At 65.1% G+C, this 12,063-nt stretch overlaps 2 protein-coding genes across 2 annotated transcripts; both read left to right on the top strand.

Moving 5' to 3' along the window:
- The first annotated feature begins 243 nt into the window (after positions 1–243).
- On the top strand, positions 244–3,322 carry CRYBB3 (crystallin beta B3). Its single transcript, XM_075516389.1, has 5 exons — positions 244–326; positions 1,769–1,887; positions 2,071–2,203; positions 2,341–2,483; positions 3,087–3,322. The coding sequence occupies exons 1-5, from the start codon at positions 252–254 to the stop codon at positions 3,250–3,252; spliced, it is 636 nt and encodes a 211-aa protein (XP_075372504.1). The 5' UTR covers positions 244–251; the 3' UTR covers positions 3,253–3,322.
- Positions 3,323–6,206: 2,884 nt separating this feature from the next.
- Positions 6,207–10,119, top strand: CRYBB2 (crystallin beta B2). Its single transcript, XM_075516388.1, has 6 exons — positions 6,207–6,238; positions 7,149–7,224; positions 7,984–8,102; positions 9,069–9,201; positions 9,625–9,767; positions 9,865–10,119. Exons 2-6 carry the CDS (start codon positions 7,168–7,170, stop codon positions 10,031–10,033), a joined length of 621 nt encoding a protein of 206 aa, XP_075372503.1. The 5' UTR covers positions 6,207–6,238; positions 7,149–7,167; the 3' UTR covers positions 10,034–10,119.
- The last annotated feature ends 1,944 nt before the right edge of the window (positions 10,120–12,063 follow it).

Raw genomic sequence — 12,063 nt, 5'->3', positions numbered from 1 at the left:
TAGCGATGCCCGGGTGAGGATGCAGGGCCCGTGTACAGGAGGGAGAGGAGGATGGATAATGGAGCGCTTCCGTCCAGCCTGGACATCCCTGGGCATTTACAGCTGCTGCACTCGGGGGAACTGTATTAACTTCTGCTACCCATTCCCATGCCAGCTTCATCTTTTGTGTTTTATTAAGTACTTTATAATTAAAGGCCTCACGTAAAAGCAATGCTGCGTTAACCTCCTGCGATTTGGGTTTTCCAGGCACAATGACTGAGCAGCAAAGTCCCCCCGAGCAGATGGCGACTGGGGAGGGTGCTGGCGAGCGAGGTGGCAATTACAAGGTATACTGGGAGCAACTGGTTACGGACGGACTGTGGGTGATGCCGTAGGTCACTGTGCGTCGCAGTGTGCGCGCACCAGGCTGGTACCAGTGTCAAAGCACTGCAGGTTGTACTGGGGAAGCAAGCAGCCTCTGGCTCTCCTCGCGCAGCAGCGCGTTAGCGGCACCGCTCATAAATCTGCTCCTCGCCCACCGAGCCGAGCTGTGCGGGGCTGCGGGATGGGGAGGGAGGCTTCGTCTGGGGGATTTGCTGCTGCCTGGCAGGAGGAGACGCTGCTCGCTGCGTTTGTGGCTGCCAAGTACATTTGCCTGCTGGTCTGGTGTGCAGCTGCGCAGGGTTTTAATCCGGGAGATAAAGTATCCCGTCACAGCAGGGATCGGCTGTAAGTTTGAGCAGTGAAACTCCCTGGGTGTTTTTTTTTTTAGGTTATAATTTTTACGCTCGTAGGTTGGTTAGAGGTAAATCAGCTGTGGTTGTTGCAATGGCTGCAGCCCTTCCCGCAGCTCGGGAAGCTGGGCAAAGCCGCTCCTGGCCGGGAAAGGCTGGAGGTGGGAGCAGATCCTGCAAATGGGGTAAAGAGGTGCGGGAGCTTGGGCTGCTTATTGCTTTGGGATGGAAAGAAGTTCCTGAGGACCACAGGTGTCACCTCTGTCCCTTGATACCGCCCATCACGCAGTGTCTGCAGGAGGCCCTGCCCTTGTCCCCGGCTCAGGGACAAGCTGGGACCCCTTTGGGCAGGGGCTGGGGGGTGCCTGGCCGCAGGCCTGTGCAGCCTGGCTGCCGTGCTGACCCTCCTGGGCCCTGAATTGTGCTGGGCACCCTGGGCCTTGCTCCCCGACACGCTCTGGCCACTGGCACTGGCTCGAACGGGTCCTGCAGCTTGGCCCCGAAGCTCTGCCGAGAGCGGGAGGTCCCGGGGAGGCGTTGCAGCCTCTGCACCTGGCAGGGTTTAGAGGAAAACACCAAAAAATGAGCTTGTTCCGGGCCAGGCCAGGGAAACAAATGGATCTGGAGGGAGCAGTGAGAAGGAAAGGATGGGCTGTGACCGGGCTGGGGCAGGAGACCGCAGCCCACGGCCCCGGAGGTCTTGTAGCACAAACCCTCTGCATTTTCAGTGCTGTGTTTGAACCGGTCAACTTGTTTTTAGCCTGTCGCAGGTGAAATATCAGCCTGTGTTTTACCGAGCAAACATCTTTGGTCAATATCCGGCTGCGGAGTGAAGCCCAGGAGCCATTTGTCAGGGCAGAGGCATGCGGTGGGATCCGGCTCTGCCGCGGGAGAGGAGCAACATGGGTGTGGGGCAGCAGGGACAGAGGGGATGCGGCCGGAGCGCTTCGCTCTGCTGCTGCTTGCCTTTGCCAAGGGGAGTCCTGCACTGGTGCAGGGCCTTCCCCCCGCAGCGCGGCTGCAGCGGCAGCTGATGGTGCCTCTCCCCGCCTTAGATCACGATCTACGAGCTAGAGAATTTCCAGGGGAAGAAGTGCGAGCTGACGGAGGAGCTCGCCAACATCACCGAGAAAGAGCTGGAGAAGGTGGGCTCCATCCAGGTGGAGTCTGGCCCGTAAGTCCAGCGTGCGGAGGACGGACAAGTCCAGGGTGCGGAGGACGGACAAGCCCCGGGGCGGGTGGGGCAGGGAGAGCATCCCCCACCTCCCGCTCGCAGGGAGCAGCAGCGCTGCCTCGTGCTGGGGTGCTCCCCCCGTGCGGGGGTGGCCGTGCCATCCCCAAACCCTGGGTCCCGCAGGTGGCTGGGCTTCGAGCGGCAAGCCTTCGCCGGGGAGCGGTTTGTGCTGGAGAAGGGGGACTACCCGCGCTGGGACTCCTGGTCCAACAGCCACAACAGTGACAGCCTGATGTCCATCCGTCCCCTCCAGATCGTGAGTAGCGGCTGTGTTGGTGTGTCTGTGCCGCTGGGGACAAGCAGCATGGCTGCAGCAATGGGGTCTGCCAGGCTGGGAGGGTCTTGGGGGGCTGGGGTTGTGCAGGGCAGCCCGTGACCCGTGCTTCCCCCCAGGACAGCCCCGACCACAAGATCCACCTCTTTGAGAACGCGGGCTACACAGGGCGGAAGATGGAGATCGTGGATGATGACGTCCCCAGCCTCTGGGCCCACGGCTTCCAGGACCGTGTGGCCAGCGTCAGGGCCCTGAACGGAACGTAAGGACGGTGGCACCGGGGGCACGTGGGGACACCCCGACAAGGTCCCGTCCCGTGGCACTGCGGTGTGGTGGCAGGGATGCTTGGCACAGCCACTACAGCAGGGACGGGGCAGCTGTCCCTGCGATGCTGCTCATGCCCATTGTGTCCCCTGCCACCCTCCCCTGGCCCGCAGGGAGCGGCGGGGACCAGGGCAGCGTCCCTAGGGCTGTGTGATGGCTCCTTCTCCTGTCCCAAATAGCGGGGCACCACTGCAGGAGTGGTGGAGCTGGCGTGCCGTGGTCTGCTCTCCTCCTGGGCTGTCCATCGCCTCCCAGCACGATGGCATTTCCCACCCTGGGCTCTGCAGCCGCAGCCTTGTTTCGGCAGCGATGCTCGGTGCCGATGGAGCAGCGGCCCTGGGCAGAGCTGCGGAGCATCGCATGGCTGCGGCAAGCAGAGTCACCGGCGCTGCCGTGGCCTCTGGGGTGGTACGGGGATGCTGCCCTCCCGCTCTGCCCAGAGAGGAGACGGGGGGCAACGTGCCCGCTGCGGGGGGGGCTGCAGCGGCATGGCTGGAGCTGGCCCCAGGGCACTGCTGAGCGCTGCCTCCATCCCCTGCAGGTGGGTGGGCTACGAGTACCCTGGGTACCGGGGCCGCCAGCACGTCTTCGAGAAGGGCGAGTACCGCCACTGGAACGAGTGGGATGCCAACCAGCCCCTCATCCAGTCTGTGCGCCGCGTGCGGGACCAGCAGTGGCACCAGCGGGGCTGCTTCGAGAACAGCTGAGGGACGCCCCTGCCCCGCGCTGTCCCCGCCGCCGCCCGTGCCGGGGCCTGGCTGACCCGATGCCACCAGCCGATGCTGTGACCTTGGTGTTTTTTTTGTGCAAAAACCTCAATAAAGCTCTGAGCTGGAGGCTGCCAGGGGCCTGCCTGGTCTGGGGCCGGGGTGGGGGTGCAGCGAGTGGAGCCGTGGTCCGGGGATGGTGGGATGTGGATGGGTGCCATGGCAGTTTCCCTAGCATCCCCTGTGCAGAGCAGAAGCAAGGAAAGAGCAGGTATTCACAGCGTTATATAAAGGCTGCAGCTGTCCAAAAAAAACCCCCGGTGGTGCCATGGTGCGGTCCCGGTGTGGCCGATGGTGCCGGTGTGGCCAGCGTGGAGGCGAGCCCTGTGCTGGGGGCAGCCCAGCCCGGAGGGGTGGTAGGGGGCTCTTGCCAAGGGTTTTTCCTGTGACTCTGCCCCTTCTCAAAGCATCTCCCTGGGCCGGGTGAGCTCTGCCCATGGCTCCTTCCCCACTTTCCCCAGCCCCGCCTGCTCCGCTGCGGGAGGGCGTCCAGCCCAAAGGGCACGGTGGCGGCTGGGGGGTCCTGGGGGTCACGGGCAGCCTCAGGGGCAGTGAGGCTGGGGTGGCCCCGGGCGCCGTGGCGATGCGGAGAATGGCCATCCCTGGGCGGTGCCAGGCCTCCTGCACCCCAAAGGGGAATCACCCCCCGGGGTCAGGGCTGTGCCTGGCCCCAGCACCCTGCAGGGTCCCCAGCCCGTCCCTGAGGAAGCTTCCCACCGGCACCCGGGGTTGTTGCTCCCCGGGGACGATCCCTCTGACACGTGGGGCTGTTTTGCTTGCGAAGGCAGGGGTTAGAGGTCCCTCTGGGCCGCGTGCCCCGAGGATGCCAGCAGGGAGCTGGGCACCCCAGCGCTGGGCAACCTCAGCCGCGCAGGCGGAGGTGCAGAGCGCAAGCAGAGCCCAGCCGCGGGGCCACGGCAGCCGGGCTCTGGGACCGCCCGAGGCTGGTGGCAGAGATGGGAGATGGGCTCGAGGCTGCCCGAGCCCTTCGTGCCAATCACTGAACAGCTGCTCCAGGGCTTTTCTTTTTGGGCAAGGGTTTGCAGCTATTAAAGGAGATTGTGTGGCCCCAAGCGACAAAAGCTGCTTCCAGGACAGTCCGTGGGGCTGCCTGTGGCATCGCCACTGCCCATGGCTGAGATGAGCTAAAACTAGCCCGGCAGGAGCCGTGCCGAGCATCGTGTCTGCCACTCGCTGGGGTGCCTGAGGGGCCGGGATGTGCTGGACGGCAGCCGCGGGGATGCATGTGCCCTGCGCTGGGACCTGGGGCAGGGCCGCGGGGGTCCTGGGCCGGGGACCCCTATGAATTAGCCCAGGAAGGTGGGGAGGGCAGTGGCTGGATCCCTCTGTGGTGCTGCAACTGGAGGCACAGGGAACGGTGAAGGATGGCGGCAGGGCTGGGACCGTTGTAGGCACTTGCTCACAAACCCGACCTGCCAAAACCTGCCCGTGGCCTGGGGTGATTTCTTGCAGAGCCTCACGGTCCCCTGTGGCCCCCACGAGGCCCCATTGCCCACAGCCAGCGTAGCTGCAGACCGTGGGGACCGACCCCTCCGTGTGTCACTGCCCGGGCAGGCTCTGGTGGCAGAGGTGACCTTGTGTGCGGCCGTCCTGGGCGCTGGGGCCGGAGGAGTGTCTGGAGGTGCGGTGGGGGGACTGCAGCGTGTCGCTGGGGCTGGCGGCACATCTGCTGCGGGACCCCCAAGAAATGTTGCGTGCAAAAGAGAGCTGATCTGGGCCACGTTAACGCTGTGTGACGCTTGCTGGGATGACAAGGGGGATTCCGCCCCTCCGAGGGGTGAAAGGGGGCTGTGGGTGCTGCACAGCACCCAGAGAATCTGATAGCTGTGTTGTCGTCCCCCCCTCCCCGCTGGGAAACTCACTTTGCTGCAGCCAAAATCAGCCCACAGCCCTGAGATGTCTCCCCAGGTCAGCCGGCAGCACGGTGCCAGCGAAGGGGTTTTGCTGCTGCCCTTAACCCTCGGCTCATCCCTGGGAGGGTGCTGCCACAGCGGGCACCGCCTGGCTACGGGGACGCGTGCCAGGCTGCGAGCCCCCGCCGCTGACCCGGGCTTTGTCCTGGTGCGATGGAGGGGCCCCCATGCTGCTGTTCCTGCTGCCCTCGTGCCTGGGACGCTTCTCAGGGACCCCAAAAGGGTTGGGGGATAACGGAGGAGGAGCCCAACGCCTGGCACCCGGCTGCCCCCGCGCTCAGGCTGAGGATGCTGCCCGGGTGCTGCCCCACGCACCGTGCCACCGGGACCAGATCCTGCCCCTGCCCATCCCTGAAGCCCCGGGTCGGCCGCAGGAGACGGCAGCGGGAAGGGGCTCCCGTGGTGCCCCCAGGACCCTCGCAGGGTCCCTCTGCGGCAGCACCGGCATCGGCACTAGCACCGGCTGCGGGGCGCGGGCGCTGCCTTGCTGGGGATGCAGATGGGCAAAGCCAGACGTTTAGCAGTTATTTGAAGGCTCATTTTATCACGCACGGAAAGAGCCAACTTCAGCAGTTTTTGGCGGTTCCAGCGGCGGGGCGGCTCGCCGGTTTGTTGGAGGGATAAAGTCTCTGGCTCCAAAACTCCTGAAGCAGGGCTGGCGGGCGCTTTGTTTGCAAGGGCTGGTCTGGGTCTTGGCATGCGTTCGGCTGATGCATGCAAACTCCAAATCTCCTTGCCAACAAACCCAACAAAGCGGGCGACTCGAATGTGAAAGCTAATGAAATAACTCCCCGACTTGGTGTTTGGGGAGACAAAGGCCGCGGCCGATCAGCTGACCTTGGTTTTCATTGGGTTTTAATCCAGCATTCTCGCTTTGAATCATGCTTTAACTATTTTGTAAATAGTTTTGGCACTATTCTTCTGCGGCTCGGTATAAATTCCACCTCTCGGCCCCAGCCCTTCACTGGCTCAAGCGGGTACTGGTATAACTGGTAAGACTTTTCTATTTATTGTTCTTTTTTTTGTCGTTGCCTCCTCCCGACCCCCGGTGCCGGAGCCGCCTCCTGCAGCGCCGGGCAGAGGTGCGGAGGTGGCAGTGGGATGTGGGCACGCAGGGGGGTGAGCTGTGGGGACAGTCCTGTCCCTGCAGCCCAGAGCGGGTGGCCAGCTCAGGAGTATTGCCGCCCGGCTGTGGCTCGGTTTTTCTTTTATCGGGAATGAGATGTTTTCACCTGGTTTGGAGCCTGCTCAGACACTGGGGTCCTGCTGGGCTCGAGGACGAGGGTCCTTCGTAGGGACGGCGGAGCCAGGCGGAGCCAGGAGGGCTCGGCACGGCCACCCTGCACACACACGCACACACACACGCACACACACACGCACACGCACGGCTGGGGCGAGTGGTGGGAGCCCCGGTGCTTCTCCCCGGTCACCCCGTGCAGGCACCTGCGTGGGACAGGGACTCCTTGACTGTCACTTGCTGGGCAGGGACAGCAGGGAAAGCCTCGGCCACAGGGGCTGGGCTCCCCCGGGAACGACTCGGGAGCGCCCTGGTCTCAGAGGTCCCCTCGCTCTGGACTGGAGAACCTTTGAAGGTCCCGTCGCGGGTGATGCTGCCCTGGGACCATCGCCTGGGCTCCTCCACAAGCCTGGGGAGGTTTGTGGTGCCGAGCGGCCCTGAGCGGGGACTTGTCCTGGCAAACCCAGTCTGCTCCTGCCCTGCCGTGAGCCCCAGCCCCGGCACCCCTTTCCCCTTTCTGTGCAACTCAGCAGCAAGGAGCAGCCAGCGGCCGAGCTCCAGGCAGGCTGTGGGGTATGGACGGGGGGCACGGACGCGGGACCGTGAGCGCAGTCCTGGGTGCGTCCTTGGTGGCCGCTTTTAACCTTCTGAGTTTTCCTCCCAAGGCAGCGGACAACCCAGCTTATGATGGCTTCCGAGCACCAAATGCCAGCCTCCAAGCAGCAGCAAGCCAGCTCCAAGGTCAGTGTGTGACTTCTCAGCTCTGCAGCGGGGCCAGGGCACCCTCAGCCTCACCGAGTGCCCAAATCACCCCCCCGGGACACCCCTGGGGAGCAGCTGAGCTGCCGTGACGCAGCCCCTTGCCAGCTCCCGGCCGGTGCCGAGCGTGGCCGGGCTGCAGTGCCGAGCCGTTTGCAGAGGGACGAGGGGACGGGGAGCGGGGCAGGAGACGCAGGGGATTTTGCTGGTGTCCCACAGCCCTGGTGCAGGTGGAGCGGGTGGGAACGGATCGACTCCTGATCTCCCGCCACCTCTGCCGACGCAGCAGATCTGTCTCCCGCCTCCCCACTGACCCATGAAATCTGTGCTGAGCTGGCGGCGCTCGGCCCCGGGGCTGCCCCGGCCCCCCCCGCGTGCGCTGGGTGCCCTGCTCGCCGTGTCCCGCCGGTGGCTGCGACGCTCGAGCCAGAGCCTGGGCTGCTCAGCTTTTTGAAGCCTGGTGTGAGTGCAGGCGTCCCTCTGCGAGCAGCACTGGGCCCGCACCAGCAGGAACTTGCAGACATCCAGGACCGAGAGCTGCGTGCTCAGAAGGATGGCAATGTTGGTCCGTGCTAGCAGGCTCGTTAAAAGCCACTGAAGTGCAGGTTTTGGGGGGCAGCATGAGGTCTGGGCCGCAGCAGACGTGGGGCTGTGCTGAGCCGGTGGCCGGGGACAGCGTGTGCCCCCCCCCGCGGTGCCAGGGGCGGCGTGCCCGGCTCTGAGGGCCCCGCTCTCTTCCAGATCGCCATCTTTGAGCAGGAGAACTTCCAGGGTCGCTGCCATGAGCTCAGCGGTGCCTGCCCCAACCTGAAGGATGCCGGCGTGGACAAAGTGGGCTCCATCCTCGTGCACTCCGGACCGTACGTGCCGGGGGGGTCTGGGGGGCCGCAGCGGTGCACGGGAGGGAGGCGGGGGCTGGGATGTGGAGGGGGTCTCCCTGCTGCCGGCACCTGCACTGCACCCCAGATTTCACACAGCCGATGCTGCCGTGCTGCTTCCCCACCTTGCCCCGGTGGGTGCCAGGGGGTGCAGCGGGTGAGCAGGGGGTGACAGGGTCCCCTGGGTGGGCTGGTCTCCTTCAGCCCTGTTCGGTGGGAGGGGGAGCTGGAGGGGTGTGGGCATGGGCACGGATCGTGGCATTACCCCCAGTTTGGTGGCCTTCCTTTCGGGAGCAGGGACAGAGGGGATGGCACCCCCTCGGCAGTGCGCGGTGCTGCCGGTGGCACCTCCTCTCCCCATTCACCTGCTGAGCCCTGCGTGCGCTCTTGGAGAGGGGCTCTGCTGCCCAGGCTGGGGGCTCTGGGCAATGGCAAGCCCCTGAAAAGCACCTGGGAAGGCGCCGGTGCGGCTTCGTTGCCCGCACCCCGCAGCCGGCAGCGTGCTGCACCCCGCAACAACGGGGCAGCTGCAGAGCACCCTGGGAGGAGCAGAGTCCCATCTGGGACGCGTAGGTGATCCCGTCCTCTGCGGGTCCCCAGGGACCAAGGATGGGCGGTCACCACGTCTGAGCATCCATGCTGGCAACGCCGGTACTCCTGCGGTGCCTTTGCCAGCAGAGACCCAGGACTGGCTGTGCCGGGCCCCGTGCGTGGGACAGCAGCATTGCTCCGCAGGCAGGGCTGCCCGTTCCCACCCCGGCACCGCTGCCGGCACCTCACCAGGCACCATGGGGCTCGTTTCCGTTTTCCAACAGGGAGCAGAGGGGCCTGCGCCCTGCTGGGGGGCACGGCTGGGGGCTCAGCCCAAGGGCTTTTGCCGAGTCGGTGCCAGGGTGTCGGTCCCCGTGCCGCTGCCTCGTCTGAAGCTCATCCCCTGCTCTCTTCCAGCTGGGTGGGCTACGAGCAGGCAAGCTGCAAAGGGGAGCAGTTTGTGTTTGAGAAGGGGGAGTACCCCCGCTGGGACTCCTGGACCAACAGCCGGAGAAGCGACAGCATCACTTCCCTGAGACCCATCAAAGTGGTGAGAGCACCCAGACAGCCACTACCCACCCGCCAGACCAAGGTCTGCAGCCAGAAGTCTTCCCCAGCCTTCCCCCGCCCTCCCCAGCCCCACGGGCGGAGGGGCCCCCCCTCCTGTGCGCCCTCGCCCCAGCCCTCGGGGCCCGGGGAGCCGGTGGGGGGTCGGAGGGAGCGCGGGGACGGGGGCAGTGGCAGGTGACCCCAGAGCGGAGGACGTCTGCTGGTAAGTCTGGCGGTGCCCGTGCGGGCACCGGCTCTCTGAGCTGGATGGAGGGATGCAGAGCACCCCTGACATCGGTGGAAGCGGTGGCACGTGGTGCCAACCCCTTGCCTCGGTTTCCCCATAGCCCTGGGCTTTGCCCCCCCTGCCCAGCCCCGGGTGCCGGCGGCCGCTGACGCCCCGTTTCTGCTCTCCCTGCTGCAGGACAGCCAGGAGCACAAGATCGTGCTGTACGAAAACCCTAGCTTCACCGGCAAGAAGATCGAAATCATAGACGACGATGTGCCCAGCTTCCATGCGCACGGCTACCAGGAGAAGGTCTCGTCCGTGCGGGTGCAGAGCGGCACGTGAGTACCGGGGGCAGTGGGACCTGGGCGATGCTGGAGCAGCCTCGGCTGTGCCGCGGTACGGGCGACGGTTGTGACCCTGCGCTTGCCTTGGCAGGTGGGTGGGATACCAGTATCCCGGCTACAGGGGCTACCAGTACCTGTTTGAGAAGGGGGACTACAAGGACAGCTCAGATTTCGGCGCTCAGCACCCCCAGATCCAGTCGGTCAGGCGCATCCGGGACATGCAGTGGCACCAGCGTGGTGCCTACCACCCCACCAACTAGAGCCCCTGGCCCGCGCCGGGGTGCGGGGAGCGGAGCAAGCTTTCCCTCGGCCGCCTCTGTCCCCCCGCGGCCTCGCCTCCCGCCCCGCTCCGTGTGATGCGCGCCGCTGCTGCCGCCGAAGCAACTGAATAAAGCTTGGAGTTTCAAAGTCCCGGCTCTGGCCCCGTCATTCCTGGGGGGCACAGAGGGACCTCACCAGCGGGATGCCCGTCCTGACCCCGTGCTGCCGGGCAGGGAGGGAGGGCCATTGCTGCACCCCCGATGCTCTCGGTGCCGCCCGCATCCCACCCGCCTCCCTGCTGCCCGCTCATCACCAGCGGCATCGCCGCGTTCACCGGCCGGCGCTGACAGACCAAACCGCCTGGAGGGAGGTGAGCTGGGGGGCTCGGCAGGAGGGACGGGAGCCGCTCACCTCCTTCGCAGCCAGCACCCCTGGGGGGTCCGGCCTGACCACGATGGCTGCGGGGCTCAGACCTGTCCTAGGGGGCACGGCCAAGGGTGAGCGGCTCCTCCAGAGCCGTGCGTCCCACTGGGGCCAGCAAAGGTGTCCCTGAAGCACCGGGGTGCCAGGGCGGAGGCAACGACGGCTGGGGGGGTTTGCCCTCCCGGTCAGGACACCTCCAAGCCAAATAACTGCTTTAATTATTAGGCATTGTAAGCTTTAATGAGCAATAATGCTTTGATTCAGCATTAATAATGCTAAAGAATACTTTGATTATTTGCATCGTAAGTCGTAAGTCGAGCAAAGGAAGCTGCCGCGTGGCAGCTGCCACAGAGGAACCGCAGCCTCAGCCTGCCCGGCTGCGCTTGGCGAGGCGGCAGCACCGTCCTCGCAGCTCCTCGGCTCTGCCAGGGCTCGGTGCAGCGGTGGAGGCGGCGTGGAGGCTGCTGGGCCGGCCCGGTCCGGTCCCCTCCGCCGGCAGGATGCGGCAGCCGGTGTGTGTCACTGCGGCTTTGCGGCACGGCGTGGCGGTGGGCGTGCGGGGACCGGGGGGCTGCACGGGTGGGGGGCCGCTTCCCGGCCCCAGCGATGTGCATCTGCCACCCCCGTGCCGGCTCCTGCCGTGCTCCTCTCCCGGGCACCGCAGCTCCCGGGGAGCAGGGACCTGGCTGCAATATTTTGGCGTGCATACCAGCAAAGCCGGGAATGGCGGGGAGACGGGGACGCGCAGCCCTCCCCTCCGTCAGCTCCCACGCGCGACCGCCCCGGCGGATGGTGTTTTGCCCCCTGAATCCCCCACGTTTCAGACCCCTTTCCGCCGTGCTCAGGATGACTGAGCCCGGCATAAATCAGCGGTTTGGCAAGGCCCGGCTCCACCGGGCGATAAGCTGAATTAATCATTTGCCAAATGTTGCTGTGAAATGTCAGCTCCTCAGCGAGTCATGCTTTGGCAGCACGCTGCTGCGTCGCCTCGACCGAGCCGCTTCCCTGCAAAAATCTGTGTGTTTCCCTCAACGGGGAAAATTCAGAATGATTCCAGACCTGAAAATTTCCTGTGAAAAATGGGGTTTTAATGAAAGTAGTGACACACACCCCTCTGTGTTGCTGCTGGGCAAGCTCTGCCTCGTCTGGGCGTTTGGCTGTGAATCATCAGTGGGAAACGGTGTCTTCTGAGGGTGCAAACTGTTAAAATCAGCAACAAGGCGGAGAGCAGAGACCCACGGGCCCGGCCAGCCCCCTCGGGGACCACGGAGCCTGGGGGGAAAAGCACCGAAAGCAGAAGAGGAAAAGATGAATGAGTTGAGAGGCAGCTCATCTGTGACCCGTTAAGGGAATTTCCTCCTCTGGTGGCTGGTTGCACTCAGGTGGGTGCCCTCGGGTCACCTCGATGCAGCTTCTGAGATGGGTTTTTCCACTCTCTGACCCCGGGCTGCTCCCCGGTGCATCAGAAGCCACCGCGCTGCCGCAGGTGCCCACGGCAAGGGGACTCGGTGATGCCCCGAGCCCCTCGGGGTCCTGCCCGGCGGCGTCACCTCCTCAGGATGGCACTCCTGATTGCTGGCACTCCTGATTGCTGGTCCCAAGGTTT

Source organism: Mycteria americana, chromosome 13 (genome assembly GCF_035582795.1).
Source record: "Mycteria americana isolate JAX WOST 10 ecotype Jacksonville Zoo and Gardens chromosome 13, USCA_MyAme_1.0, whole genome shotgun sequence".
In the NCBI taxonomy this organism is placed as follows: Eukaryota; Metazoa; Chordata; class Aves; order Ciconiiformes; family Ciconiidae; genus Mycteria; species Mycteria americana.
The sequence above is the reverse complement of the archived record's forward strand: the minus strand, read 5'-3'. Positions and strand labels throughout refer to the sequence as shown.

Coding starts and splice junctions, on each gene's coding strand:
- CRYBB3 (XM_075516389.1), top strand. CDS start 252: ATGACTGAGCAGCAAAGTCCCCCCGAGCAGATGGCGACTGGGGAGGGT. Junction 327..1,768: donor AGCGAGGTGGCAATTACAAG/GTATACTGGGAG, acceptor TCCCCGCCTTAG/ATCACGATCTACGAGCTAGA. Junction 2,484..3,086: donor GTCAGGGCCCTGAACGGAAC/GTAAGGACGGTG, acceptor CATCCCCTGCAG/GTGGGTGGGCTACGAGTACC.
- CRYBB2 (XM_075516388.1), top strand. CDS start 7,168: ATGATGGCTTCCGAGCACCAAATGCCAGCCTCCAAGCAGCAGCAAGCC. Junction 9,202..9,624: donor CCCTGAGACCCATCAAAGTG/GTGAGAGCACCC, acceptor TCCCTGCTGCAG/GACAGCCAGGAGCACAAGAT. Junction 9,768..9,864: donor GTGCGGGTGCAGAGCGGCAC/GTGAGTACCGGG, acceptor TTGCCTTGGCAG/GTGGGTGGGATACCAGTATC.